Consider the following 27241-nt stretch of genomic DNA (forward strand, 5'->3'; position numbering starts at 1 on the left):
AACCTCACTGAGCTCCCAGTTTAGGGAGAATGCATCAAGAAGTAATGAAGTTTGTTTTAGTAACTCATCAGAGGCAGAAAAGTTGATGATATAGAATGGCAGCAGAGGGGGAAGCAAGTGGATGTAATTGAAATTGATTTGCTAGAGCTCCAGGGAAGGTAAAGAAGAATTGCCTGCCTTTAGGCAGGAATACTGGCTGTTCCCTTCTTACACAGAAAGGATGGTAGAAACATGAACACAAGTGTGGATATGGTGGTGATAGCTTAGAGAAGTTCTCTCCTGACTATTTTCTCACTGTAATAGGAAACAGGATCTGAGGTGATCATATAGAAAGAAGCTATCGCCCAAGAAAATGCAGAAGGATGCCAAGCACCCTGAAAGCCCTTAGGAGAGCTCCGCAAGGTTTGATGTCAAGTTCAACTTTACTTTTGGAAATCTTCACCCTGTTTCAATAAATTTCCTACTATTTTAATTTTTACTTAAGTTAATATTGTTGCTTACAAACAAAAAACTAATGTAGCAACTCTTTTTTTTCTTTTAATCTGGGGTACCCATTTTCTCCTTGGAGGTCTGACTTTACGAAACAGGGTATTTTATTCTAATCAATCCTATGTCCCTTGAAGTATACAGGAATACCTCCTTGCAATACATCAATAAGACCAAATATTTTGAGTTTCTCTACCACTTACTAAACAGAATCAAGAAAAATGTTTTACATTAACAATAGCAGATTAGAAGCACCAATCAGGATGTTAAGCTTCTTGAAGAAAAATATTCACATACATGTGATAAGGCAGAAATTCCAATCACTTGAACACTTATTCCAACTCTTTGATGAGTTAAACTGCAAAAGGGAAAAAGCATCTACTAAGCCGGAATGAAGTTGAATATACACACAACCTTCCTTACAGTGTGGGTTAAGAATTTAGAAACTCAAGATGGAAACTAAGGACAAAGTAGAGCGGCAGCGAGGATGATTTTCACAGTGAACAGTTATGTTTGATCCAGAAAGGCATCTGAGAAGGCAGTGAAACTAAGTCAAACAGAAGGAAAGTCTCCTACAAAGAAAAACATTTCAAAGATTACCAAGGTGAGTGGAAATTTCCAGACCATGCAGACTAAGATGTCTTTATAACATAACATGTCCCCCTTCTCCAGGAAATTAAGAGTTATTAAAGTGCAGCAAAGACAGCTGCTACAGAGATGAAATTAGCCTTGCAACACCAAGAAGCAGAAGGGGAAGAGGGAGGGGCAGGAAGAACCACTCTCTAGTGAAAATCAGCCCCACTCAGCTTGCTCTTTCCAACAGGTGCTCTGCTCCTTGAAGGGACTGAATCATGGTGAGCCCTGAATCTTCACCAGGAAGTGTGAGGGTAGGTGTAAAGTGGGGCCTGAAACTAGATATGAATAGTTCTTTCTTCCAGCTGGCCCTGTGTGGCTTATCTTTTGCTAAGAAGGATGAGACGTTCAGCCCCTTGGGCCAAACACACACAAACTGCCAAGCAAACACATGCAAAGAAAGCATAAACACAAGAACACACAGAAATCCACTCAGCAGAGGGAATGTGTGTTATGTTTGCAACATCTAGCCCCAGAAGTTTTGTTTACCAATAACATACCTATAAATGAAGTCCAGTCCAGTCAGTGACAATGACTTGTTTTAGTTTCATTGCTTCAGTAAGTGTTCCACCTTTCTTCACCTTAAGGAACAGCTCCACAATCGTCTCTCTCCTTTCTCACAATTTCTCAAGCAGATTGCAAAAGCAAACGTTTACAAAGGGCATACCGAATGTTCAACATTCTCCTAGAGCTTTATTTATATGGATTTAAGTTCTCAAAATTCTAAAAGAGCAGGTACTTGTATTGTCTTACTGTAACTTTCCCATAAGAAGAAGGAGACTGAAGTAAAAGGCTTTAATGACACTACCAGGAAATAATGAAGAAGGAACTGGGTAGAGAAGTAAGTCACAATCTGGACTCAAAGACCAAACCTTGCTCAATCTCTTGAACCTATCTTAAAGGAGCGTCTATGTATATTTTAGATATGAGGCCCTTGTCTGTTGTATGGTCAGTGATTATCTTCTCCCAATCTGTGGGATTTCTATTTGTCCAAGTTATGGAAATAAGTACCATATGAAATTATGTCACTTTCGTTTTTCCCCAGGGTTTTACCCCTGATGTCACTGTTACTCATTTCAGAACCCTGGGTATTTTAAATATGTTTATTGGAACTAGGGAAGGGAAGGAGAACATCCAAATGGAGAGACAAAGGGCAAAAGACGAACCAATGCAACAGCAATACTTACAAAACTATATGCCGTAATCCAACTCATGGGGGGAGGGGTTGGGGAGGAGAGGAAGGAGGGAGAATAATGAAGGAGGAGGTAACAAGTTGGACAAGAAATGTACTCACTGCCTTACATATGACACTGTAACTCCTCTATACATCACCTTGAGAATAAATAAATTTTTTAAAAGAATCTTCACACCAAGGGTTCACTACAGTCTCTGATGAGAGCAGTCCATGTCTTACTACCAAATAAGTCTATTTAGGTGCACTGCAACTGACCTTTAGCCAAAGACCAACATTCAGTTGTATATACATGAGCTATAAAGAGAAGATTTGCAACTCTGATGGTGCTTGGTGCAAAGGATCATCTGGTGTGATGTCCCAATTTTTTTTACCCTTCAGAAAATAAATGTTCATACTACCAAAAAAAAAAAAAAAAGAAAAGAAAGAAAGAAAAAGAAGCAGCAGCAGCAGCTTCAATTCCCAGTGGGCCTTGGTTTTTGCTTTTCGATATTGTACCATCACTGGTATTCAGGCTACAGGTATGTGGATGTCTTTTGTGCCGTGCTTTTCTGGATTAGGGATTGGGGCTTGTGATGGGTCAGGAGGTTAGCTAAAGGCCAGAGTACTGGCTGGAATGAAGGCAGGAGAAGCAAGAAAAAAATGGATGTGCTAATTAAAACTTCTGATATAAATATGATCGCCTCTTTATCAGATAGGAAATCTGGGTATAATGAAGAGAAGCCGGGATGGGGGCATAGCTCAAGTGGTGTTGGTGTCTGCTTAGCAAAAATCCCAAGTAAGATGCATGGAATGGGAGAGAAATTCAAACAAAGTTGTAGGAGAGACAAGATTAAAAAAAAAAAAAAAAGACAGTGTGGACCCAGAATGTTCTTCCTTAACCACTGTACTCTCAGTTCTGACCTGAATCACAAATACCTGAAGTCTTGCATGGCACACTTGATTCACAATTGTGAACAACTGATGAGAAAATAAGTATCATAGATAATGCGTCTTGTACAATGCAAAGAGAGTTCAGCAAAAGAGGATGCCTGTGTCCCCAAAGAGAGACATTAATTTAATGACCCTCTCTCAGGGCCAACATGTGAGAAAGCCTAGCTTTGCAAAGAAGGAAGTAAGGCACAGTCGGTTTGCTAATACTCTCACTTTTATAAAAATAAAAAAAATAAAAATAAACAGGAGCAACAATTAAGAAGGGCAAGAATAGTGTCCTCCTTCTGGAATTTCAGAGGGAACTGCATGGGTGACTCCTTGAGTTCAAAAGAGGAAGAGTCCAATCTGAAAACAGGAAAGTCATTGAAAAAGAAATCCAAACAGAAGGGAAACAACTCAAAACAAACAAGGGGCCCAAATCAAAGAAGCTCAGAGACAGCAGAGGACTAACAGCTTGAAGTCAGGCATTTCCCCTCACAGAACAGGCATTCCATGCACTGGGAAAGATTGTAGTTCCTTGAATTCAGAAATTTTGCTGATTTTTTTTAAGCAAAAAAAAAAAAAAAGTTTAGACTGAATTTGCATCTTTCCTTCTCCTCACCCTTAAGGCTTGAAAACCACAGACCAGAAAAATTCTTGTGCTGAAAGTAAGAGAGGTTTGGCAAGAAGGCTAAGCTAGGACTGAGCTCTGATTTCTTCTTTTGCATTTCCATTAATTTAAAGTGCTAAGTTGCCTATTTGCTTTAAAATATGTGGTTGTCCTCTTTGCAGGGTCCCTTTAAATAGATTTTCCTTTGGCTCTGCCAAAAATAGCTTAAGAAGGCCCTTTGAGAATCCCATTCTTGGTCTTTACAAAAAAATAAAAACAAAAAAGAAGACGACTTTTTCCCTGCCCCTTACGCATAAGCTTAACTAGGCCTGGAAACAGTACCTCCTACTTCTTCTAGGAGCCAACCTATCAAAAATGATAAACCTTCAACGAGAGGAGGGAAAGACGGAAAGAACTAGTCGCAGGAAAGGAACCCACCCAGCCCACTTCTGCTTATTCACCAACAGTGGGCATTTCTTTTGGGGATAAGCAGAGAGGTGGGCTGGGGGTGAAAACTCAAATGCCTGTACCCTAGCCAATCGGGTGGGAAGCAGAGGGGACAGTAGGACAGAGGAGAGCTATGGCAAACTGGAGAAGGCACGTCCTGGGGACAGTGTGGCTCCTATGCACTCAATTCCAGACAATTGTTGGCATAGATATCTGAATATCACTCCTTTAGTAAGTGTTCAGAGTTTTTAAAGAGCAATACTTGGGGGGCAAGGGGGAAATCACCCAAAAAGAACATACCTGCACTGCTCAACTAGAGATGTGTTTACAACTTACAGGTAAGAAACAAAGACAAGGGAGATAGAAGGCCCATCCCTGGGAGGTTCTGATCTAGGAGGACTGAGAGCTCCACCTGGCAAACCTAAGCGCCTCACAGGTGGAAAGTGATACAGGTAAAAAGGGGGGAGCAGCAAAGGCTCTGGGAACTCAGGAAGCAACAGGTCACGTGAAACAGGAAGGATTCTTGTAAGCTGAGGCACGTGAGCTGAAACTAGAACAAGGGAGGCCTTGGCAGGCAGAGGCTGAGAGCAGCCATCCAGAAAAAAAGAAAATGAACTGGAAAAGGGAGATGTTTGGGCAATAGTCAAGAGATTATTCATGCTTCAGCTCAACAAATATTCCTGAGTAGCTACTCTAGGCCACACAGTAGGGGGACACTAATGACCATACAAATTTTGAAAGGGGTTGGTTCATAGAACCAGACCTGGGAAGCTACACCCAAGGTTTTATCATAACAGCAATAGGGAAACTGCCTTTGAAGATTTGTTTGGTTTTACAGTAAGGGGATCACATATTGAGACTGTTTTCAAAGTTTCCTGGCTTCAGAGCCTACACACTGTGGGCTGGAGGGGAACCAGAAGGCCACCAGCCAGTGCAACCAGAGGAGGCTTTGGGGGAAGTTTGAGAGGGACAGGGCAGTTTGCACAAGGGACTTACTGATGGACACCAAGCGAAATAGATGGATTCAAGGGACAGATAAAATGACCAGAGCTACCAGTTCAGGGAAAGTTTCATCAGTAAGGGATAAGACAACTGAGAACGGAGAAGGTGTTCAGTGTGACCCTATGGGCTATCAGGCCCTACCACCAATGGCCCTGGGGCCCTGCAGCCAGGCCATTCCGCATAGTAGGTAGCCAGTAGAAGACAGAACAAAAGTTTTGGAGCCAGGGTGTCTGGCTGAAGGGTGGCAGCCATATCAGCTCGGAGGAGCTTCTATTACATCCAAAGTATTAATGGCATTAAAAATGTTTATGAAGCACTATAGCTAATTTGTTTAGGCTGGTATAGATGACAAGGAAATTAGCTCTTTATATGTGTTTAATAGCTCATCAATAAGCTAGTAACTCTTACCTTCTAGCCTTGGGAGAAGAAGGTATGTTAGAGTATCTATAAGATATGTGTTAGTGCCAGTAGCAATGCCCAACTGCTTTCATTTTGATCCCTTCTGAAGAACTTCAAGGAATGCTAGTTATTCTCCAAGGACCATCCTCCTTGGAGCCAAGGCCTAGCAACAACTTCTTTTATAACAACAGGCCTTTGTACATGAATTTCATTCACTCTTCCCTTCATTGAAGAAAATATAAGTACAACCTCTTTATTCTCAGGAATGTCTAGGAATAGACTTCAAGCATGGGAATAAGAAAAAAAGGCCAAGTTGCTCAATCCTTGATAATGTCTGCCCCTGGAGTCTATATATTTTGAGGAAAATCTAATTTGTATAACTTTCATTTGTCCAATAATTTTCTTTCATGACCTAAGAGAATCAACTGAATTTTATTCTTTTGGAAAAATTACTACATGTAATAGATTATTGAAATAACCATTAGATAATTGGGTAAGGAAAAATAGTAACAACAAATAAGAAAGAGGCATTGAGATTAAAACCAATTTTGCTTTCCTTTTTACTCTCTTACTTCCCCTAACCCTGCCCCAGATTTCATAATTTATGGCCTCTGTCTAATATGTCCCTTTTCCCCACCCCTTACATGTGCTAAAACAGGAACTGCCACTTGAGCCATGACCAAAATCCTTTTCAAACATTATTTTAATGGTACTGGAGCTTGAACTCGGGACCTCAAACTTGCCAGCCAGGATCTGTACTTAAACCATGCCCCTAGTTCATAGATACTGAGTTAGTACATCATGCAAAGATCAATCAATGAATAAACGTGGTACCCTCTGTTGAATATTATTTTACCCAAACTACTTGAAATCGATACGTATGGCAAGGTCTCCTTTTATTCAAGTGTCTGTGCCCCCAGAAGTAGCTCAGGCAAATCCTGCTTCATATGATACACCTGTCGATGGTCCCATGGTCCTTGCTCGTGGTGACTTTGAAGCAATGAGATGTGATGGGAAGTGGCAGAAAATATCTGGAAAATACCATTCTATAGCTCTTAATAAGAACCATAGAAGAATCAAAGCTTCTTCTGCCTCTGAAATCTCAGTGGTCTGCAAGGACGTGACGTAACAGCGCATGATCCTGAAAGAAGCTAGCCAGCACGACAAAGCTGGTTTGAGCAGGAACACCGAAATAACCTGAGTTCTTCAGGAGCCACAAAACCAACCAACTCTTCAGAATGATTCTGTGCAATGGCAAAATAAGATTCCCTTATGAAGCCATTCTGAATGAGAATTTTCCATTTCATACAGCTCAAAGCACACTAATAGAATACTATCTTGGAGAGGTAAGATGAGCTTCTCCCTCTCAAACAATACCCAAGTAACAAAGGAAAATTGCTGGGGAAAAGAAATAAGACAAAGATTTATTGCTCAATAAATGTTTTGGGAAAAACAGCTGTGAAATGGTATTTTTAATAGCCACTCCTTATGTATGGAGAGTCCTTTGAAATCTTCCCACATAGCATAAACACTGTAATAAAGTTACAATGAGCCACTATAAATGGTATGTGTGGGGATATACAACATACTTGGAGTCATCATAATACGTAAACACTAGGAAACTACCATGAAATTAGTCTTTATTACTCATCTACTCTTATTACTCCTGTAATTATAAGTTTGGGAGTCTTTTCTTGTTCCGGTTGGCCCCTCTCACCTTTCCACCATCCCCTCCCGGCCCATCTGATGAGGACACAACAGCACACAATTAATAGGGCACTCAGAAAACTGAGGCTCAACTAGGTAAAATAAGTTGTACAAAGATCCGAAACTGTCTGCGTATGCTTTGCTTCATAATTAAAAATACTTTATGATTTTCAAACAGTCATGTGCTGTAAGCTCAAATTAATATGAAGTCAATTGCAATACCTTGAGAAATCAAAACAAGGTTGGTTTTCTGCTAAATAAAATCTTTTTAACTTGAAGCTTTAGGCTTCTTTTTCCTATGACTAATATCCTGCTGAATCCTAATCTGTATTCCCACTAATATCATTTCTCTTTCCTAGAAAATCTTTGCACTTGGCCCACTCTGTAGGCCAGTGATTCTCAAAGACTGTGTCGTAGTTATCTAGGAAACAAACTACAAATGAAGGTTCTTAGGCACAGCATCTGCCTTATAGCCCAGAAATGCCAACGTAAAGCAGCTTCCCAAGAGATTCTACCCATTCCTGGGGCACATGACACCAAACTGAATACTAGATTCCCAGACCCAAATAGAAAATATCTAATTATTGTAGTATATTTACACTCAAACAACAAAAATATGTGCATCGTTTCTTAATAATTTTTGTGTTCTTCTGAATGTCTGAGACTTGGATGCATTCTGGCAATCATTTGCTTCAGAGGTTAAGGATTTTGATCCTTTCCTTTCAAGCCCACCCCTCCCACATTTTTTCCTTAAGATTAAATATAAAATGCCTTAATTCTCCCTCTACAGCTAAGGGAAATACACTTTGGAAAGTGTTTCAAAAGAATTTTTAAAAATATATACAATACAGAGCATCTTTGAACCAGAAGCCTGAGACACATTCAGCAAACAGTAGGTAATGAAAGAAGTAAACACTGGAGCTTCCAACAGAACTGACCCTGAAACCAAAACTTAGGAAGGAAGCTGACCATTAAGCAAGTGGCCCAGAGGAACAATAGCTCAGGCGGATCCTAGGATAAGCCTGAACCTGAGAAAACTGCAGTTACACCAAGCTCTTGTCCCAAGTTGCCTTAACTGCTGGATTTTAAAATAAGGATGGTACTGTAAGAATATAGTTTAAGTGGAATCTTAGAATTCCTCTGGGTGGCAAAGGATTTATTGAGAACTAGATAAACACTGTACTGTGTTTAGCAGGGCTCCCTTACACTCATCTCCCTCATGGAGGATATTTTTAACACAGAGGCTCTGCAAAACCAAGGACACAGCAGGATAAGAACTGGAGTCTGTGTTTTCCAACATCAACTCTGTCCAATCCATATTAAAGCATGAGAGCTCATCTGTATGAGGTTGGCTTAGTGATGACATGAATAAAGAAATATTATAACAGTGGGCGCCAGTGGCCCAATGCCTGAAATCCTAGCTACATGAAAATCATGGTTCAAAGACAGTCTGGGAAGAAAAGACTAACAAAGGTCTATCTTTACTTATTAGCAAAAAAGCTGGACTTAAGTGTGGCTCAAATGATAGAATACAAGCCATGAGCAAGAAAGCCAAGTGAGACCATGAGGTCCAGTATTAGCATAAAAAAAAGAGTAAGAAGAAATACTTAAAACCAAAGAAAACCATTCTCAAGAAGCAAAAGTTAAGAATATGGAAAAAAAAATAACTCCAGCAACAAAATTGGTTAAATTGGTTAGAAGGCAGTCAGGATGACAGCTGTTACTTGCATATCTCAGTTATGCTATACTTTAGTTGAGGAACAAGGATGGCACTGATCTTAATGGGACGAGAGAAGGAGAGGATAAAAAAGAAGCAAAAAGCAAACCATCTACCAGGAGATGAATAGATTCAACTGTTCAAGTTCTACTTTAAGGATTCGTTTTGTTATTTTAATCTTTTCCTTTTCTTCTTCTTTAAAGAGTCCTAACAATCCACACGGCAATTTACAAATGGGAAAAACTCAGTACTGGCTCTGCTGGAAATGTCATTCGCTCTTGCTCTCTCTCAGTCCAATTGTACAGCCTGAAAAGACACACTGCTTTCAGTTAGTTCCTAACCCGTCTTCTCCAACTGCTCCCAGCAGGCCTCAAGGCTCCGAGAGACCCAGTGGCCATGAAGCAGCCATCAACTTCCCCCAAGCGTGTGGCTGGCGCACGCACATGGAATTGCCTGTAGTTTGGTGCATGTTCTTCAAGTCTGCAAAGTTCAGCAACTAAGATGGGAAGCAGCTTTCTAGTTGAGCAAATGCCTGTCTCTGGGTTGGGTGGAACAGACATCAAACTGTCATCTCCCAGCCGCTGGAGCTACTTTTGAAAGCTGAGTTCCCCTATTTTATTTTCAACACTCTTCCTCAGGAGTCTCTGACACGCTTTGGGCAATCTCAGTGCAAATGGCTGTGTGTGTGTGTGTGTGTGTTTCATTTTGCTATGCTTTTTAATTGTTTCTGAACATGCAGATACAATATAGCACAACAAAAATATCCTTGATGAATAATGGAAAAATCCTTGACTTATGCTCAGTAGCTTCTTACACATACAAGACAAACTCTCATTTCTTCACAATCTCCCTTAGATGAATATCAACAAATCCCAAAGGAATGAATCAGTAGCATGAATGAAACACTGAAAAAGCTAAATTTATAAAACAAAAAGGTCACTATAATCTACAACTGTAATGTTTTAGGTTAACTCTTACATACTCTATCTTTTCTACTGTCTGCAATTTCAAGGTTCTATCTAAGTCAGTGAAAGTTCAGAATATAGCATACACAAAAATGATTGACACAGCAAAGTAAATAGGCTATGTGAAAAAGAGTCAGGCAACAGTAAATACAGAGAAATTCAAAACCGTTCCAACAGGAAAAAAAAAAAAAACTCCTAGCAGGAAAATCTAGACCTCTTTGAATGCTTTATTTCACAAGAGAAGTGTGTGTATTTGCCAAAAATAATCCTTTATGCTTTATACTTCTTCAATGGCTTTATCCTAGGTACCTAAAAAAAAAAATCTATGACCTTCAGAAGAGTCTATTAAGCACCCTTAGCAAATGAAGAAATTTAAGGAATGGGAGGTTCAGTGGTTTGTCCAGGGCCGGTTGAATGGCTGAGTAAGAAGAACAAGCTGGAAGCCAGATACAATGGCTCATACTTTTATTTCTAGGTACTTGAGAAAACTTCCAGCACTAGCAAAAAAATCGGTGCGACCCAATCTCAAAGAACAAGATGGGCATGGTGATTCAGATTTTTTTTTTTTTTTTTTTTTTTTTTGGCCAGTCCTGGGCCTTGGACTCAGGGCCTGAGCACTGTCCCTGGCTTCTTCCCGCTCAAGGCTAGCACTCTGCCACTTGAGCCACAGCGCCGCTTCTGGCCGTTTTCTGTATATGTGGTGCTGGGGAATCAAACCTAGGGCCTCGTGTATCCGAGGCAGGCACTCTTGCCACTAGGCTATATCCCCAGCCCCGTGATTCAGATTTTTGATCCCAGATATGAGGGAGGTATCTGAAGGAAGATCACTTTGAACATAGCTGGGAAAACACTCAAGAATCTATCTGGGAAAAACAAAAACCAACAACAATGAAGAACAGACCCTAAGACCTAAAGCAATAAAGAGCTGAAGAAGTAACTTGTATGGTAGAGCACTAGCCCATCAAGCACAAGATTTTGTGTACACACACACACACACACACACACACCCCTTTAGAATCTAGGACTCTTTGCTCCAAATCCAAGCTCCATAAACCAACAACATACTGGTGTTTGCTTTTGATTATCAGAAGAATATACAAGACCTGAAATTCTCTGCTGACCTAGAATTCGCCCTTCATCCCATGGGCAAATTCCCCTAGCGTGCACTGCTTGTAGAATGGTGGCACTGGTACAGCCTCCTCAGTGAAGGCCATTTGGCCTTTGCTGCTGTTCTCTGCAGCTAACAGTTCACACATTTCTCTCCTGAGCCTTCAGCCTACCTGATGCAATCGTGGGAGAGCAAAACATAAGCAGAACTGACACCAGCTTTACTACAAAGATAAGAACTCTCTGCAGTAGAAAAGGGTCAGCAATCGGTCATAAACGTACTTTGCCAAGTGGTTCATGAGCAACTGTAACATCTGCCGATTTTTCTCTGGGAGCCGATGAACAAGGCTATGTATTTCAGAGACGCGAGTCTCTTGATTCTCCAGCTCTGTGAAGAAAGGAAAAAGATGGTATTTTATGAGAGCCACAGCTAAGTCAATTTGCAAGACAAAACCAAGGGACCAAAGTCTGGGATTAACAGACTGCAGTTTTCTTAGAGATAGATAATCTCATTTTGCATGCATGCTGTATGACCAGCCCAACAAGATCTGGAAGGGCTTTTAATGATGCTTTGTGTAACAGGGTTCATCAAAATAACTGTCCAAAACTTCAGGCCAAAGTGATGACACAATGAAATGAAGCCAGTCAATTGCACATGCAGAGCAAGGAGGACTGGAGAGCAGCTGGCTGCCTAGAGTGTGGCCTTTATTTCAAAGAAGGAAGGAACTTCATGCACTTGTAAAGTGATAAACAAATCTTATGTGAACAGCATTGCAAGGGTGTCAAATATCAAAATAAGGTGTCTGGACAAGACAACATCGAAGAAATGAAAGGAAATGCCCATTACTCTCTGGTTAGATATGACAAGCAGCCTGCTAGAAAGCAATGGCAGAAAAAAAATACTGAAATCTTTCTGCCAGCCTATAACCTGTATCATGGTTTGTCCTGTTCTCTTGGTGGGACTTGGGTAAGTGGCCTCATTTTGCTGAGAAATAGATTGCTGGTACGCATCACACCTATTTATAGGACTGTTGTGAGCTTTAATTAGAGAATGGTTGCTAGGGGGTTGGAATTTCTTGGAGGAAGAAATCACATAAACACTATCATCACTCCCAGCTTTCTCCATGTCTTCCTCCTCCCTGTCTTAAGGGAACAACTATGAGGAGAAAAGGCCACCAGAACATTAGGTACTAGGCCAGTAGTAGCTACCAAAGTAAATAAATCCTAAAGGCTGAAAGGTACCAGGGAGCTATGGGCATAATAATATCACAATGATGCATGCCAGACTGCAATCTGATAGAGAATATAACTGCCCCTTTCCTGAGGCTACCCCACGTAGACAGATGCCGGTCTACTTAGGGTAGCTTGCACCTAATCCCTATGTAGTTTAATACCAGTAATATGATGCTAGGGCCTGGATGATGTAGTTGAAGAATGACCAGAAGCTGTAAATGGAAGACATGATGGAAAGACGACTGTGAAGTTATATAAATGGTGTCGTATTCAGGGAAACACTTCCAATGCTCAATTTAGGAAATGTGCAATGTGTGATTCATTGTGTGAAATGCAACTCAAAGGATGGAAAAACCCCAAGAAGTTAGAAGTCCAATAATCAAAACTAGACAGATAAGCTTGCTTTTCCCTCCTCTCTCTTCTTCCCACCATCTCCCTCCCTCTACAAAGAAAAAAAAAACTTCTTAAATGTTTCTATTCCACTGTAAAGTCAATGTAGTAGCAAAGTCTTTACCTATCCTGATTCATTTTCATTTTTATTCTGGATGAGCCTCAGAAGCATGTGCACTTTACACGCACAAGATGATGGGATATATATATATATATTATTTATTATATCTAAAATACATTACAGTGATGCATAATATATATGAATGCTGAACATTCTTTGAAATAGAACAAATGTATTTTCTTCCCTCTTACAGCTCTGATCAACTGATGACTTACTTGCTGCTTTGATGAAACTTCTTTGAAACTGGTACATCATGAGTGGCCCTGGAAGCATCCTAGAATAAAAAGATATACAGACAAGTCACTGCAATAATAAAACAATCAGGTTCTTGGTGAACAATAGACTAAAGACTTGCCAGATGGCACTGCATTTCTCAAAGACAATGATCACAGAGAAATAACAGCAATTCAACTTTAATTTTAACTAAAAATGTTCTAGGCATGTCGTTGTATCTGATATGTTCACTGAGATCAGATCTTTCTAACTTTTTTGCCTAAGATATCCTCAAATTAAAACCCTCCCAATCCCTGCCTCCAAAATAGTTGGGATTCCAGGTATGTGCCAATATAGTCAGACCTTGCTTTCTTTCTCTCTTTTAAAGGAGCAGCCATAACTAGGTTTCATAGTCATTGCTAGATAGTGGTTAACGCAAAGAGTCTGACGCAAACCAAGAGATTTCCTTTGCAGTCAATGACAATCAACAAGAGCATCTCAGGACATAGATGAGAAATTACACATTTATAATAACTTGTGCTTAAACTTTCTTCTTTCCAGAAGCCTATTATTGCAATCAGTGCATTGTGAAACACTATGAAAACCTTTGTAGGTGCTTTGCTCCTGAGTGTCAAAGGACTAGAACCCCTAACACTAGGCATGGTTTACCAAATTTTACCCTCTTGGTATGTTTAAGTACAGATATGAGGGTTTTATTTTCTGATAGTTCAAATAATAAATTCTGCATACTGTATATAGTTTGTGGCTGTGCTAATATTCCTCTCAGATTCTTTAATCCAAGTCTTCAACATCCCTTGCATTACACTCCTGGTTCCTATGCCCCAATTAGCCAAGGAAACCTACACTACCAATTTCTGTGGCCTTCTTCCTCTGCTTCCTTGCACAGTAAATCTTCACAAAACCTAAACAAAGGCTTACATGCCATGATTACAGTTTTCCTTTCTGTTTAAGATTACATACCACTTTCTTGTATAACTACAGTACAAAATACAGTATTCTTGCCCTTCCAGTCCTGCAGGAGTTTCAGTTTATTCATGAAACTGAGATGTGGGTGGCAAGTTAGCAACCCAAGAGAAGAGAAGGCAATTTTGAATATGTGTGTGTGTGTATGTGTGTGTGTGTATGAAAAATTGTCTCTCCAGCAAGGTAGTATTTCCTAATTTAAACAGCAGGAGTTCTGCTACAGTCACATTCACAGTTTTAAGAAGCAATGTAGTCTTTTCCCCCATATCTTGGAGTTCATTTTGATTTGTATCATTTTATATGGTCATATGTACATGGTATCGGGCTATTGTGATACTCTTCTAGAGCTATCCTAGACATATACAAATTATTACAAATGAGGAAAACTATGGAGCCTATGTTTCTTTGGGTCTAGCTTACTTTACTTAATATGATTTTTTCCAAGTCTTTCCATTTCCTCAAAAATGGGGTTATGTCATTCTTTCTGATGGAACTATAGAATTCCATTGTGCATATATACCACAGCAATGTATTCTTGCAATGCACAAAATCATCACAATATACAAGGCACACAGTCAAATATTCTCAACAAAACGTGATCCATGGCTTCTTAACAGGTTATTCAGGGAAGACCACATTTTAGGTTCTGTTTGAGGCTAACTATCCAAATACTTCTCATTGAGTTCTTTCCAAATCCCCCATGGTACCCCGGTGCAATGACAACTCATCAACTGGTGGGGGGGGCGGGTACGCAGTCAATCTGATCAGCTGAACTAAATGCAAGGGCACAGAAGCTCGTTCCACATTGCAAACACCCACCTAACAGCTCTCAGGAAGCTGCAAATAAAGCTGTTTTCTTCCTAACTGCATGAGAACTAGCTGGCATGGTGCCCTGTAAGTGGAAAGTCCCTACCTTAGATACGTCTTCAGAGCACTAGTTATGGTTTTTATCTCCCATTCGGCACAGATATCCGTTTCAGTTTCTGAAGCCGTTTTAGGGTCTAAAATGAAGAAAAGACAATGTGTAAATCAGAGCATAAAGTATAACTAACAAGCACACATAGAAACATTCAACCTCGTTAGAAATGGGAGAAATGCAAACTGAAACAAAAATGACACATGATTTTTTTTTGTCTACTACGTCAAGAAAAAGTTTTAAAATCCAAATGTCTATTGCTGGGGAAAAAAAGGCAGTGAAACAGATGCTCTCATAAATTCCTGGAGGCAGCAGTGATAAATGCAAGTTTTGAAAAACATCTTGGCAATATGCATCATCAAAAGTCTTAAGAATGTTTATACCCTCTGAACTGGTAATCCCATTTCTCACAATCTCTCCTCAGAAAGTAAGATAAGACATGAGAAAAGTTACATAGCCTAGAAATAGTCAGCATATGCTACTCTTTATAATAGTGGAAAAAAGTGACAACCTAAATGATCAGAGAAGAATGGCTAATGAATTACAGTATGTCTCCCCAATGGAATACTGCGTTGCCATTTTCATGATACTGATGACTGTGTAGCATGAAAAATGCCTGTATTACATAATGTCAAGTAAAAAAAATTGTGAGAAACCCATCTGAAAAAAAAAGTTGAAAGGAAAGACTCTAAATTAAAATAGTGGCTGGGTTTAAGCAGTAGAACTGTGGTTTTTATTCTAAGCTGCACACAACTTTTACAAAAATTTGAAATTGCCTTAAACCTAGATGTGCAAGCCAATGCCATAACTGATCATTTCTTCCTGATCATTTCTTCTTCCTTTTCTTCCATGGAATTTTAAACACACATCCACATGTGCATGCTAAGTACATTATCAGAGAAGTGACGGAGAATGCCTACAGTCTCCCTGAGCAGTGCATGGGCAGGTGAGAACAAGCGGCCGAGGTGTAAGATGGTGGATGGCTTGACAGGTCAGCAGAACCATACCCTGTCCCTGAGGAGGTGGGTCACAAACTGGTGGGAGAGAAGTACAGTTTCTGTGTGTTGATGGGAGATAGCAGATTCCTAAGACTGCTGAAAGGCCAGGATTTGTCCACTGGTTCCCATCCTCTTTTCTTTCTTTGCTCTGCCCCCTTCTCAGTTGTGAAGCTACACTTCCCTTATTCCTTCCAGGGAGACAAAAGAGAGTCAGGGCTGACAGATCAAAGATTCAAAGGGGTATCATCTCTGTCAATGGCCTCAGTCCGGGATGGCCCAACATTGAAGATAGTCCAACCACCATTAACTCAGGACTTTTCCAGGAGACAAACAGCTCTTTGCTGGGCTTTCACTTGTAAGGTGCTACCAGGTGCTACACCACGTGGATTCTGAGAGTAAGTCCAAATCTGGTTTCAGCCCTCTTGTCTAGCTAGGCCTTTTTAATTATGGAAGTGAATCAGTACCCTCTTCCCCCCGCCCTAAGCTTGTCATTCAGTAGGAAGATGTCAAATGTCATGAAGAGATTAAGGACGTAGCCTATGATCCCCAGGAAGGGATACAAACCTCTGCATGTTTATTTGACATTTACTTGCTGGTGAAACAACAAGAAGAAATGCAAATCAAAACAACATTGAGTTTCCACCTCACCCCAGAAAGAATGTTCTTTATCAAGAAAACTAACAATAACAACTGTTGGGGGGGATGTGGCCAAAAGGGACCCCTTCTTCATTGTTGGTGGGAATGTGAACTGGTTCAGCCACTCTGGCAAGCAGTATGGAGATTCCTCAGAAGGCTAAACATAGAACTCCCCTATGACCCAGCAGCCCCACTTTTGGGTATCTATCCAAAAGAACACAAACAAAATCACAGTAAAGCCACTAGCACAACTATGTTCATCACAGCGCAATTTGTCATAGCAAGAATCTGGAACCAACCCAGATGCCCCTCAGTTGACAAATGTATCAGGAAAATGTGGTACATATACACAATGGAATTTTATGCCTCTATCAGAAAGAATGACATTGCCCCATTTGTAAGGAAATGGAAGGACTTGGAAAAAAATTATACTTAGTGAAGTGAGCCAGACCCAAAGAAACATGGACTCTATGGTCTCCCTTATTGGGTATAATTAGTACAGGTATAGGCAAGTCACAGCAGAGGATCACAAGAGCCCAATAGCTATACCCTTATGATCACATAAGATGATGCTAAGTGAAATGAACTCCATGTTATGGAAACGATTGTTATATCACAGTTGTAACTACTTTCAACGTCCCATGTGTATCTGTAGCTACTATTATTGACGATGTTCTTGTATCACCTTCCCGTGGTTGTACCTACACTATCTCTGTAATCTTATCTGAGTATATTGGAAACGGTGTATACTGGTATTGGAAGTAGGAAATTGAAAGGGAATACCAAAATTGAGAGACACAGGGTAAAAAAGAAAAACAACTACAAAAGCAATACTTGCAAAACTGTTTGGTGTAAGTGAACTGAACAACTCATGGGGGGAAAGGGAAAGGGAAAGGGGGAGGAGGGTGGGGGGGGTACGAAGGACGAGGTAACAAACAGTACAAGTAATGTATCCAATGCCTCACGTATGAAACTGTAACCTCTCTGTACATCAGTTTGATAATAAAAATTTGAAAAAATAAAGTAAAATCTTAAAAGTTAAAAAAAAAAAGGTTCTCAACTTCAATGTGTAACTCCTGAAGGCAAAGCACTTGTATGATGTTTGGGCAATGGCAAAAGTCCTCCTGTCACACAAAACAAACTAGAAAGGACCCATAATATATTTCTGCAGCCACCGATCTCAAGAGTTCTATTTCAACAAATTTCTTTTAAAATGTTTGAAAATATGGTTTTCCCAATACCTGAAACTTCTAGAGCTTCTCTTTTTTTCCTATTTTTTTTTGTCAACCCAAACTTGAGAATGGTTTCTTCCTGCAGATGCCTATGTCTCTAAAAGCTGTGTTTTGCATGACCTTTTTCCCTTCCCATCACAGTATGCATGGAGAGCTACCACACTGCATGGTTTCTGGATGCAAGACAAATGTTACTGTACATTTTTCTGAGGAATAATCCTACTTTTACCCAAGAAGACTGAACATGAAGCAAAACCAGCAGCAGTTGGCAGGTCTGGGAGCTGTGAACTGTTCCATGAACCACATTTAGCAAACTAATGATTAGCTTCCACTTATTCATCTCCGTAACCATAGGAATATTGCGTAACATTCCAGGGAGTCAAATTACAGTCCGGCGAAAGGGCTTTTTATAGCACTGATGAGGCAAGGCTCCTAACTTGAACACATCCATTTTAATTCATTTAATATCCAAATTGAATACAGCCTTTCAAGCTACCCCATTTCCAGAAAGTGCTGCCAATTTCCATACCCACCCCCTGGCTGGGCTCCCCTCATTTACAGAAGTTTCCGGGTGGCATCTGAGTAAGTTGCTGAGATGCCATCAACAGCTTTCTGTAGGGCTCGAGGTATTTCTTTCCACCAAATCCCTTGACCATTGGAGAGTTAAACCCAAACAAGAAGATTACAAAAAGGCATCAAGCAGGTGGTGTGCAGAGGATCACCTCTTCCACCCACTCATGAATGATCAGAAAACTGGGAGAGGGCTAGGCGTGGTGGCATGTGCCTGGAATATTACCTATGCAGGAGACTTATCTGGGCAAAAACAAGAGATGCTATCTGAGAGTTAACTGAAGCCACAGTGAATGGGAATATGGTACAGTGGCCTGAGGCCCTGGCTTCATATCCCAGTGGTTCCCTTTTCTTTTCTTTTTTATTATTTTGCTGATTGGAAAATGAAAGAAGGAAAAAGGAAAACTAGGAGACAGACCGGAAGAAGTGCTTGCAAGACAAGGTGTTCTCAGAAAGGTCACGTGTACTACTCCCAAGAGTGATTTAGTTTACAACTGGGCTGATAAACACACTGAAGTTCAAAGATACTGTATATTCCTAAATTTCACAATAACATGATGTAGATCAATTAAATATTTTTTATTTTTGCTTTGTGTTTTTGTTTTTTTGTTTTTTGTTTTTGTTTTTTTTGCCAGTCCTGAGTCCAGCTTGGACTCAGGGCCTGAGCACTGTCCCTGGTTTCTTTTTGCTCAAGGCTAACACTCTACCTCTTAAGCCACAGCACCACTTCTGGCCTTTTCTGTTTATATGATATTGAGGAATCGAACCCAGGGCTTCATGCATGCTAGGCAAGCACTCTACTGCTAAGCTACATTCCAAGCCCAATATTTTTTTAAAAATTTTCAACCGAAGTTATACACTTGGTAAAAAAAAATCAATAAAAACAAATATATATGCACAGTAAAAGGTAATATGTTTCTATAGTATAAGCATCTGATAACTTGTGTATATACATTCCTATTTCTAATGGCCTAAGCTCATTTACGCACCTATAAAAATAAATATACCTTTTATAAAAACACATGCAGAACTGGCATGAGCAAAGCCATGAGTTGATTCCCAGGTAAATCAAAACCACAAAAGGAAGTGTGCTGTGTATATATTATTCTGTGTATTGTTCTTTTCATTTGATGGTCTCTTACTGAACTGTCCCATATTGGCATATAAACAGAACTTCTTTTCTGTACTTCACTGTACAGAAGGCACCACTGCTCATTTATTGGAAATGAAGGTTCTTCCCTAGGGTTTCCTATGATAAGCAGTGATATAATGCTGTTCCTTCATATGTCATATCTGTAGGAACAATTCCTTAAGGTAGAATTTGAGTTAGGTTTCAGAGATTCCTTCCCACATCTTTGATAGCAATAGCTGTTGATCTTCACTGGTAGGGTAAGTGTTTAAAATCTATTTCTTAATTTACATTTTAAGAAAGAGAAAGATAAGAATCCTCTCCGGTGTGTATTTCTAACGTGAGAAATGTTTACGGTTTTACAAGTGTACAGTCCCATGAGTTTTGACAATGTAACTCCATGTAATTACCACCACAATCAAGGTATTTCTATCATCTTCCCAAACACCCTGTGCTCCATTATCCTCAAGCCTCTGCCTACACCTTCACGCCTGGCAACCACTGCCACAGAGCACAATGCTTTTGAAATCCATCCATGTTGTTACATGTACCAGTAGTTTAATCTTTTTATTACTGAGTAGTATTCAATGTTATGGATATGCCATAATTTGTTTGTTCATCCACCAGTTGATGGACATCTGGGTTCTTTCCAACTGTAGCTGTTATCAAGCTAGCACAAATATTTTCACAGAGGTCTCTGTGTGGACATCATTCTCATCTCTTGGGTAAATACTGTACCGACAAGCAGGACTGGTCATACAGTGAGTACATATACTTTTAGAAAGTGCCCAATTGTCTTCAAAAATGTTTGAGACCGTCTGCATTCCCACCTTGGCCTTGTCAATACATAATCTGGTCAGTCTTTTTAATTTTTAATTAAGCTTGTAGGGATGTAGTGGTATACTTTTTTCCCTTAATGAAGAATGGTGTTCTCATGTGCTTTTTGGTCAGTTGTGCATTTTCTTCAGTGAACTGTTTTTGATTTTTGTTCTTCCACAAATCCTTCGTCTATTTTAAAAATTGAGGACAAGAGTGCAGGCTCAAGCAGTAGAGCTGTAGCTTGAGTGAAAAAACTGAGTGGCAATGCAAGGCCCTGAGCTCTAAATGGGTTGGCTGCGTAACTGAGAGGTAAGAGTGTTTTAAAATGCATTTATCGTATGTTTTCCAAATATCGTCTAATCTGTAGTTCACCTTTTCTTTTTGTGTTTGTTTTAATGGTACTAGAACTTGAGCTCAGGGCTTTACCTCACTTGAGCCACACCTCTGGTGAATCAGTATCGTTTTCCCCCTTCTTTTTATTACTGTCATTAAGTAGTTGTACAAAGGAGTTCCAGCTAACAAAACAGTTTATGAATATAATATATCTTGATTGATGTAACCACTCTCAACATACTCACCCATCCCTTCCACCACTCTTCTTAATTTTACAGAATGTGCATTCTCCCTTTCTTCTCTTCATTCCTCTACTCCCACCCCCTTGACCCCACCCCACCACTTTTGAGCACCCACTACCTGATGGGTACCATTGTAAAGAAATGGAAAATTGTACCATTTGTAATGGAAAAACCTGGAAGAAATTATGTTGAGTGAAATAAGTCAGACCCAGAAAGACAAAGGATGCATGTTTTCCCCTATATGTAGAAACTAGATTTATCTTATAAACTTATAAGTAACTACATTGGGTGGTATTCAAATGTATACTAATGTATTACTAAAATACAGTAGATTCAAGGGAGCACTCAAATAGTATAATTCTTTAGAAAGGCAAAAGTCAAAGTTCAGCAAAATAAAACAACAGAAAAGGGGGACAGTATCTTTTTAAGAACCAAAGTTTTAAATAAGAATGAAGTCCAGGGGCTGGGGAGATAGCCTAGTGGCAAGAGTGCCTGCCTCGGATACACGAGGCCCTAGGTTCGATTCCCCAGCACCACATATACAGAAAAACGGCCAGAAGCGGCGCTGTGGCTCAAGTGGCAGAGTGCTAGCCTTGAGCGGGAAGAAGCCAGGGACAGTGCTCAGGCCCTGAGTCCAAGGCCCAGGACTGGCCAAAAAAAAAAAAAGAATGAAGTCCAATTTATCATATTTTTCTCCTATGGTTCCTGTTTTTTGCATTCCACTTAAAAATCTAATAAATTCACAAGTATTTTCTCATATATTTTCTTCTAGAACTCTTTACTGATAGTTCACCTTTAAGTATATGATTTATTGCAAGTTAATTTTTGTATACAGGGTCAAGTAAGATCTACATTTCACTTTTTTCCTCTATGCATGTTCAACTGTACTAGTGGCATTTGTTTGAAAGATCATCCTTTCCCCAGTAAGTTACCTTGACCTCTTAAGCAAAGATCAAGTGACCAAATGTGTGTCTTATTTCTAGACTGATATTTTCTCCATTGATTTATATGTCTACTATTAATAAATACCATAGTCTTATTTCCTGCATAGAAAGGTGCACAGCATTTAGTTTTTGATAAAATATCTTTTGCTAAAACTTATAACCTTTCTAATTCTTTATCTCCATTACATCTTTGAGGAGGAAGCTTATATAAGACAATACTACTGTCTCTTTAGCAGCATATAATCCCTTCAAGATTAGTTTTAATATTTGGCAATGTGAGAAGAACATTTATTTATTCTAAGTATCTCCTGACCATAAACTCAAACATCTTAAAAACCATAGTCACTTCCCATCTCTAGTGCCCAACCCGCAATGCCCCTATATTCTCTGTTCTGAGGACCTGGAAGCTCTCCCAAATCCTTGTTTTAGGAAAGCTTGGCTATAATCTCCCAATAGGCTACAACTGGAGTGGTATGTGTTGAGTTTCCCTCTGTGGTCTTTCCTCTCTGGAGACATAGGATTGAGGTTAGCACCTGACTGAATGAATGATCAACCTTTCATCCAAATAGTCTATCACCTCCTAATGATGTCAACATTTGTCCATTCACTTTGCTGGTGAGTAAGACTGGAGGTTTTTCTCTTTGCTCTCCTAGTCTCAGTTGGCTATTTCAAACTCTGGGAATTATTTTCACTCATCATTATGTAAGGCTTTAGGTCCTAGAAAAAACATTATGAAGAAGGGGGTGAAATGAATTGGAATATACTGTAAACATGTGTGGAAATATGAATTCTCCCTCTGTATAACTAACGTAAGCTAATAAAAACATACCACTTCTGGATCTCTTCAGAAAGAAGTCCTTGATTGCTTTTATTTATGATATCCTGTGAAAATGTGTGGGAAATGAGGGACACAGACCAAAGGAATGTAGACATTCGGGGTCCCAGAGAGATAAGGAAGACAGTTATTGGCTTCAGAGATATGGGTGAGGTGTGTGACACATGGTGATTTAAAGCACTACTCTGTTTTATAATACCTTCCTGGTGTTCTCCATAACACTAACTTCAGTTTCAATATTGTAAAAATAAAGGGAAAAATCACAGCACATTGAGAGAAAAAAAAAGCCATGATAAATTTGTATTTTTTTTCACCATCACAGTGAAACATGATACAAAAAAAGGAGCAGGAAGTTTTCAATAGCATAGAAAATAAGGTTCTCAGTCAACATTCTCCTTTCAGCAGAAAGATATCCACTATGTACAGATCAGGTAAAGGGCTTGGGAAAACCCACTTGAGGAACAATATAACAGAAGGCAGACCCTTGCCCAAACCTCAAGCACAGCCCAAGCTCTCCTCAGTGGGGCACAGCACACCCATGGGGGAAAGCTACTGTCTTTGGCAGTCAGAACACTGCAGAGATTACAACCCAGACAGGGAAATCAGACTGGAGAACAGCAATACCTTGTTACATCATGGCAAGTGAGTGAGCTCAGTGGGGGAAAACCCTAGAATTGTGAGAGAGGTAGAGAAGGACCACGGCTTTGGGCTAGCAGGAATAAACCCCATTTTCCCCAGGACCAAAACCCAATGCAGAGCCACAAAATGAAAGATTTATGAATATCTAGGAGTTGGCTGGGTTCATGTACAATAAGATCTTCAATTTCATGTAAGAGCTTGATTCTAAATAGATTCAGGAAAGTACCTGCAGAAAAAGAAGAATTTAACAACAAACATCTATAAGCTGCTCTGTGTTCAGGGTTAATTATATGGAAGATTTTTTTAAAAACCTATATATTTATTGGCTAAAATACACAGACCAAAGCATTCTGAAAAGTAATTCAGAATAACCTGCTCTGTAAATAAAATTTAGTAAAAATATGGATAATATGGAATAAGCCATCAAAGTAAAATAATGAACATATTGAAAGAATAAGATGAAAGGTAAGCTAGTAAAGCCAATAAAAATTCAATTATAAACTTATGAGTAAAAATAACAGTAAAATAAATCAACCCAACAGAAATTTAAATGAGCACTTTCGCTACAAAGCAAAGAATCAAGAGGATTGGAGAAGTGGCTCTATTGGTAGAGAGGCAACCAATGAGCAAAGTATCAGATACCAAGCTTGAATCCTGGTTGAATCTCACAACAACGTAAAATAATAAGAATGCAAGAAAATCAGGAAAAAAATAAGTATTAAAGCGGTGGTGAAAAAAGAAGACCATAATACTTCATAAAACTCTAAGACTTGCAAAATAACAAGTAGAAAAGGAATGTGTTTCCCTTTAGAAAAATGGACCCCTTAAATATTAAAGGATGGTTAGATGGTGATATTTAAAAGTAGTGGAAATGAAAAATATTTTCCATCACATAGTTACTGGTCAATTATAAATATACTTGAGGCAAAGGCCACTTTGTATTAATATATTACAGTTAGATTTTAAGGAAAACAAAGGAGCTTGCAAACACTTTAATGGGGCCTTTAAAAATGTAATTCATCAAAGGGAAAAAAATAAGATGCTGGATTTCATAAAAATGTACCTTCTCCCACAGAGACATTCATCAAAGTGCACTTCAGATTGGTGAAGAATTGCAATCAGCTAACATATACAAAAGTAAGAGATTGGTTATAAGGTTATATAGTACTTCTGCTCTGTACCTAAGAATATCACACTGTAGAAGAACTTCAATTTACATAGGAAATTAAGACGTTGTCTAGTGTTCTGTGCATACTACCTCTTTAAAGCCTGTAGCATGTCTAGGCACCAGTGGCTCCCCTGTAAAACTAGCTACTCAAGAGGCTAGCGTAGTTCAAGTCAGCATATGCAGAAAAGTACATGAAATTCCCTCTCCAAAATAACCAGCACAGAGCTGGGCTGGAAGCAGGCCTCAAGAGGTAGAGGGTCAGCAAAGCAAGCAAGCTAAGTAAACTTGAGGTCCTCAGTTCAAAGACCAGTACTGGCAAAAAAACAAAAGGCTATACAATATGGACACAGTGTGAGTCTAAATTTGTAAACATATACTTTACTTTAAAATCTATGCTATAAAACATCATATTAAGAATATAAGGGCTGGGAAGGTGGCTTAGCAGTAGCGTGCTTGCCTTGCATCCATGAAGCCCTGGGTTCAATTCCCCAGCACCCATATACAGAAAAGGCCAGAAGGGGCGCTGTGGCTCAGGTGGAGTGCTAGCCTTGAGCAAAAAAGAAGCCAGGGACAGTGCTCAGGCCCTGGGTCCAAGCACCAGGACTGGCAAAAAAACAAACAACAACAACGAAAAACAAAACAAAGAATATGATTCTCACTTTGACAATAAAGAAATTTTTAAAAAGAATATGATCGTATGATGAAGCATTCTAACATAATGTGATAAAAGTCAATAGAGAGAGAGACAGGCCTCACTGGCTCACAGCTGTAACCCTAGCGACTCAGCAGGCTGAGATCTGAGAAAGTTCCAAGCAAGCCAGGGCAGATAAGGTCATGAGACTCTCATCTCTAACTAACCAGCAAAATTTCAGAACTGGAGACATAGCTCAAGTGGAAGAGCGCTTGGCATGGGCAAAGAGAGAGAGGCTTGAAGCTCAGGTCTGCCACTCTCGTGTTCTTCTTTATACTTTTCCGATTTCATTAAATTTTCTACAATGACCACTCATAACTTTAAATCCTAAAGAAGCAGTTACGTAAAATACAGAGATAAAGGAGAGATATTCAATGCTGAGAAGGCATCGTGCTGATGTGTGTGTGTGTGTGTGTGTATATATATTTTAAAAGATTTATTATTTTACTTAATATTCAAGGAGGAAAACCAGTATATTCAGAGGAGGTTTTTTGTTTTGTTTTTTAATTTGGAGGAATTTGCAAGTCCTCCTGAGTCCTTTCTTATTATCCAAAGGGTCATGTTGGCTGTTGCCCGGAGGAAGAGGCAGAGGAGCACTGGGGGCCTGCCTGAACGCAGTGCAGCACCATGCTGCTTGTGCTCCAAGCAGTTCTAGCACGCTTTCTTGAGGAGTCCTAATCAGAAAAACAAAGGCATCCTCCAAACACTGGCTCTCATCCTGCTCTTCCAACCCATACTCCCCCAGTGCATTAGAGTAAAAAAAAACTCGTCACCCAAGTTAGTCTCTGGTTTTAATTCTAAACCATATTCAATAATCAAAACATACTGTTCTACTTCTGGGAGCCTCAGGACAAATAAACCAAACCTTACACAGTGCCTAGCATGTAATAGAACTTCCAGAAGACACATAACAAAGGAAGAGTGAGTGAGAAGTTTGGGTTAAGTTCAGCCATCTCAGGGAAAGGAGCATAAGAGCCTAACTTATTTCACACTCTTGCCTAACACAGATAGCCCAGCCAGGTACCAGTAACATAAATGAAGATGAAAGCATATTCCCAGAAGAGGAGACAGAGCTAGGTATGGGGCTCTAACCTTAGCGGTAGTTCTGTTCTGCAATTGTGAGATTCAGACTTAACAGACAGGAGACTCAATCTACCAGTCTCAACTTCAGCCAACCAGGTCTTGCACTCGGTTCCTTTAGCTCTGGATCTGCTTGGATTCCAGTGGATCTGAACTGTCCTCCTGGAAGAAGCAGCTGGCCTTGCGACTTTCAAGACACTAGTTACTACTTTTTCACGACATTGCTCAGATGTTCATGATTATATTTCTATCCCTAGGAAAACTGAGGAAAAGAACAAGATAAATATCCCGTTTAAGGGCCACTAAGTAGAGTGATAAGAACTGGCTCTTTTGAAAAACCGTTCTTTTGCTCAGAACAACTGAGCCAAGGTGGTTCTTTTTTAGATTAGCAAAGTAGTCTAAAATGTCATATTTCTTTTCAGCAGTGTCACCTTACATAATCATCTGTCGTCTTTGAAATCTCTTTGGCCTTTCTGCTCCCCCACATCCACTTGGGTAAAAAAATCTTCCTGACTCTCTCTCTCTCTCTCTCTCTCTCCAATGATTTTGAGCCTGTCCTTTTTTTGACCTCCAACAAGCTGCTTGGTTCTGCCTTCAAGGAAGCACACTCTGCCTTATCTATGCTAACCGTCGTTCTTCTTCCTTTATGTATTTCCATGATCAAATACATGTTCCACATTGTTGCTAGGTCATTGCCCTCCAGTGAGAATCTGATCCTCTTCCTCCTCTGTTGGACAAGCGTCTCTCACCCACCAGAAGCCATTATTCCAGGAAAGCATTCCTCTGTTATTCTATCAATAATCCCCTTAGTCCACTGGGTCCCATGAACTGACCCTGTTCCTGCCCCGCCCTCCCCCCCCCCCCACTTCCTATATCCCCAGAGATGGGCTC

General features: G+C 39.8%; 1 protein-coding gene across 1 annotated transcript in view; it reads right to left on the reverse strand.

Annotated features, from left to right (window-relative positions):
- Nucleotides 1-27241, reverse strand: part of Arhgap26 (Rho GTPase activating protein 26) — a 395353-nt gene that overhangs the window by 132615 nt on the left and 235497 nt on the right. The window contains exons 15-17 of the mRNA XM_048331455.1: nucleotides 15032-15119; nucleotides 13137-13195; nucleotides 11460-11565 (exon numbers count right to left, since the gene is read on the reverse strand). Of these exons, the coding sequence (XP_048187412.1) occupies nucleotides 11460-11565; nucleotides 13137-13195; nucleotides 15032-15119 (253 nt within the window). The remainder of the gene's footprint in view (nucleotides 1-11459; nucleotides 11566-13136; nucleotides 13196-15031; nucleotides 15120-27241) is intronic.

This window comes from Perognathus longimembris, chromosome 22 (assembly GCF_023159225.1).
Source record: "Perognathus longimembris pacificus isolate PPM17 chromosome 22, ASM2315922v1, whole genome shotgun sequence".
NCBI lineage: Eukaryota > Metazoa > Chordata > Mammalia > Rodentia > Heteromyidae > Perognathus > Perognathus longimembris.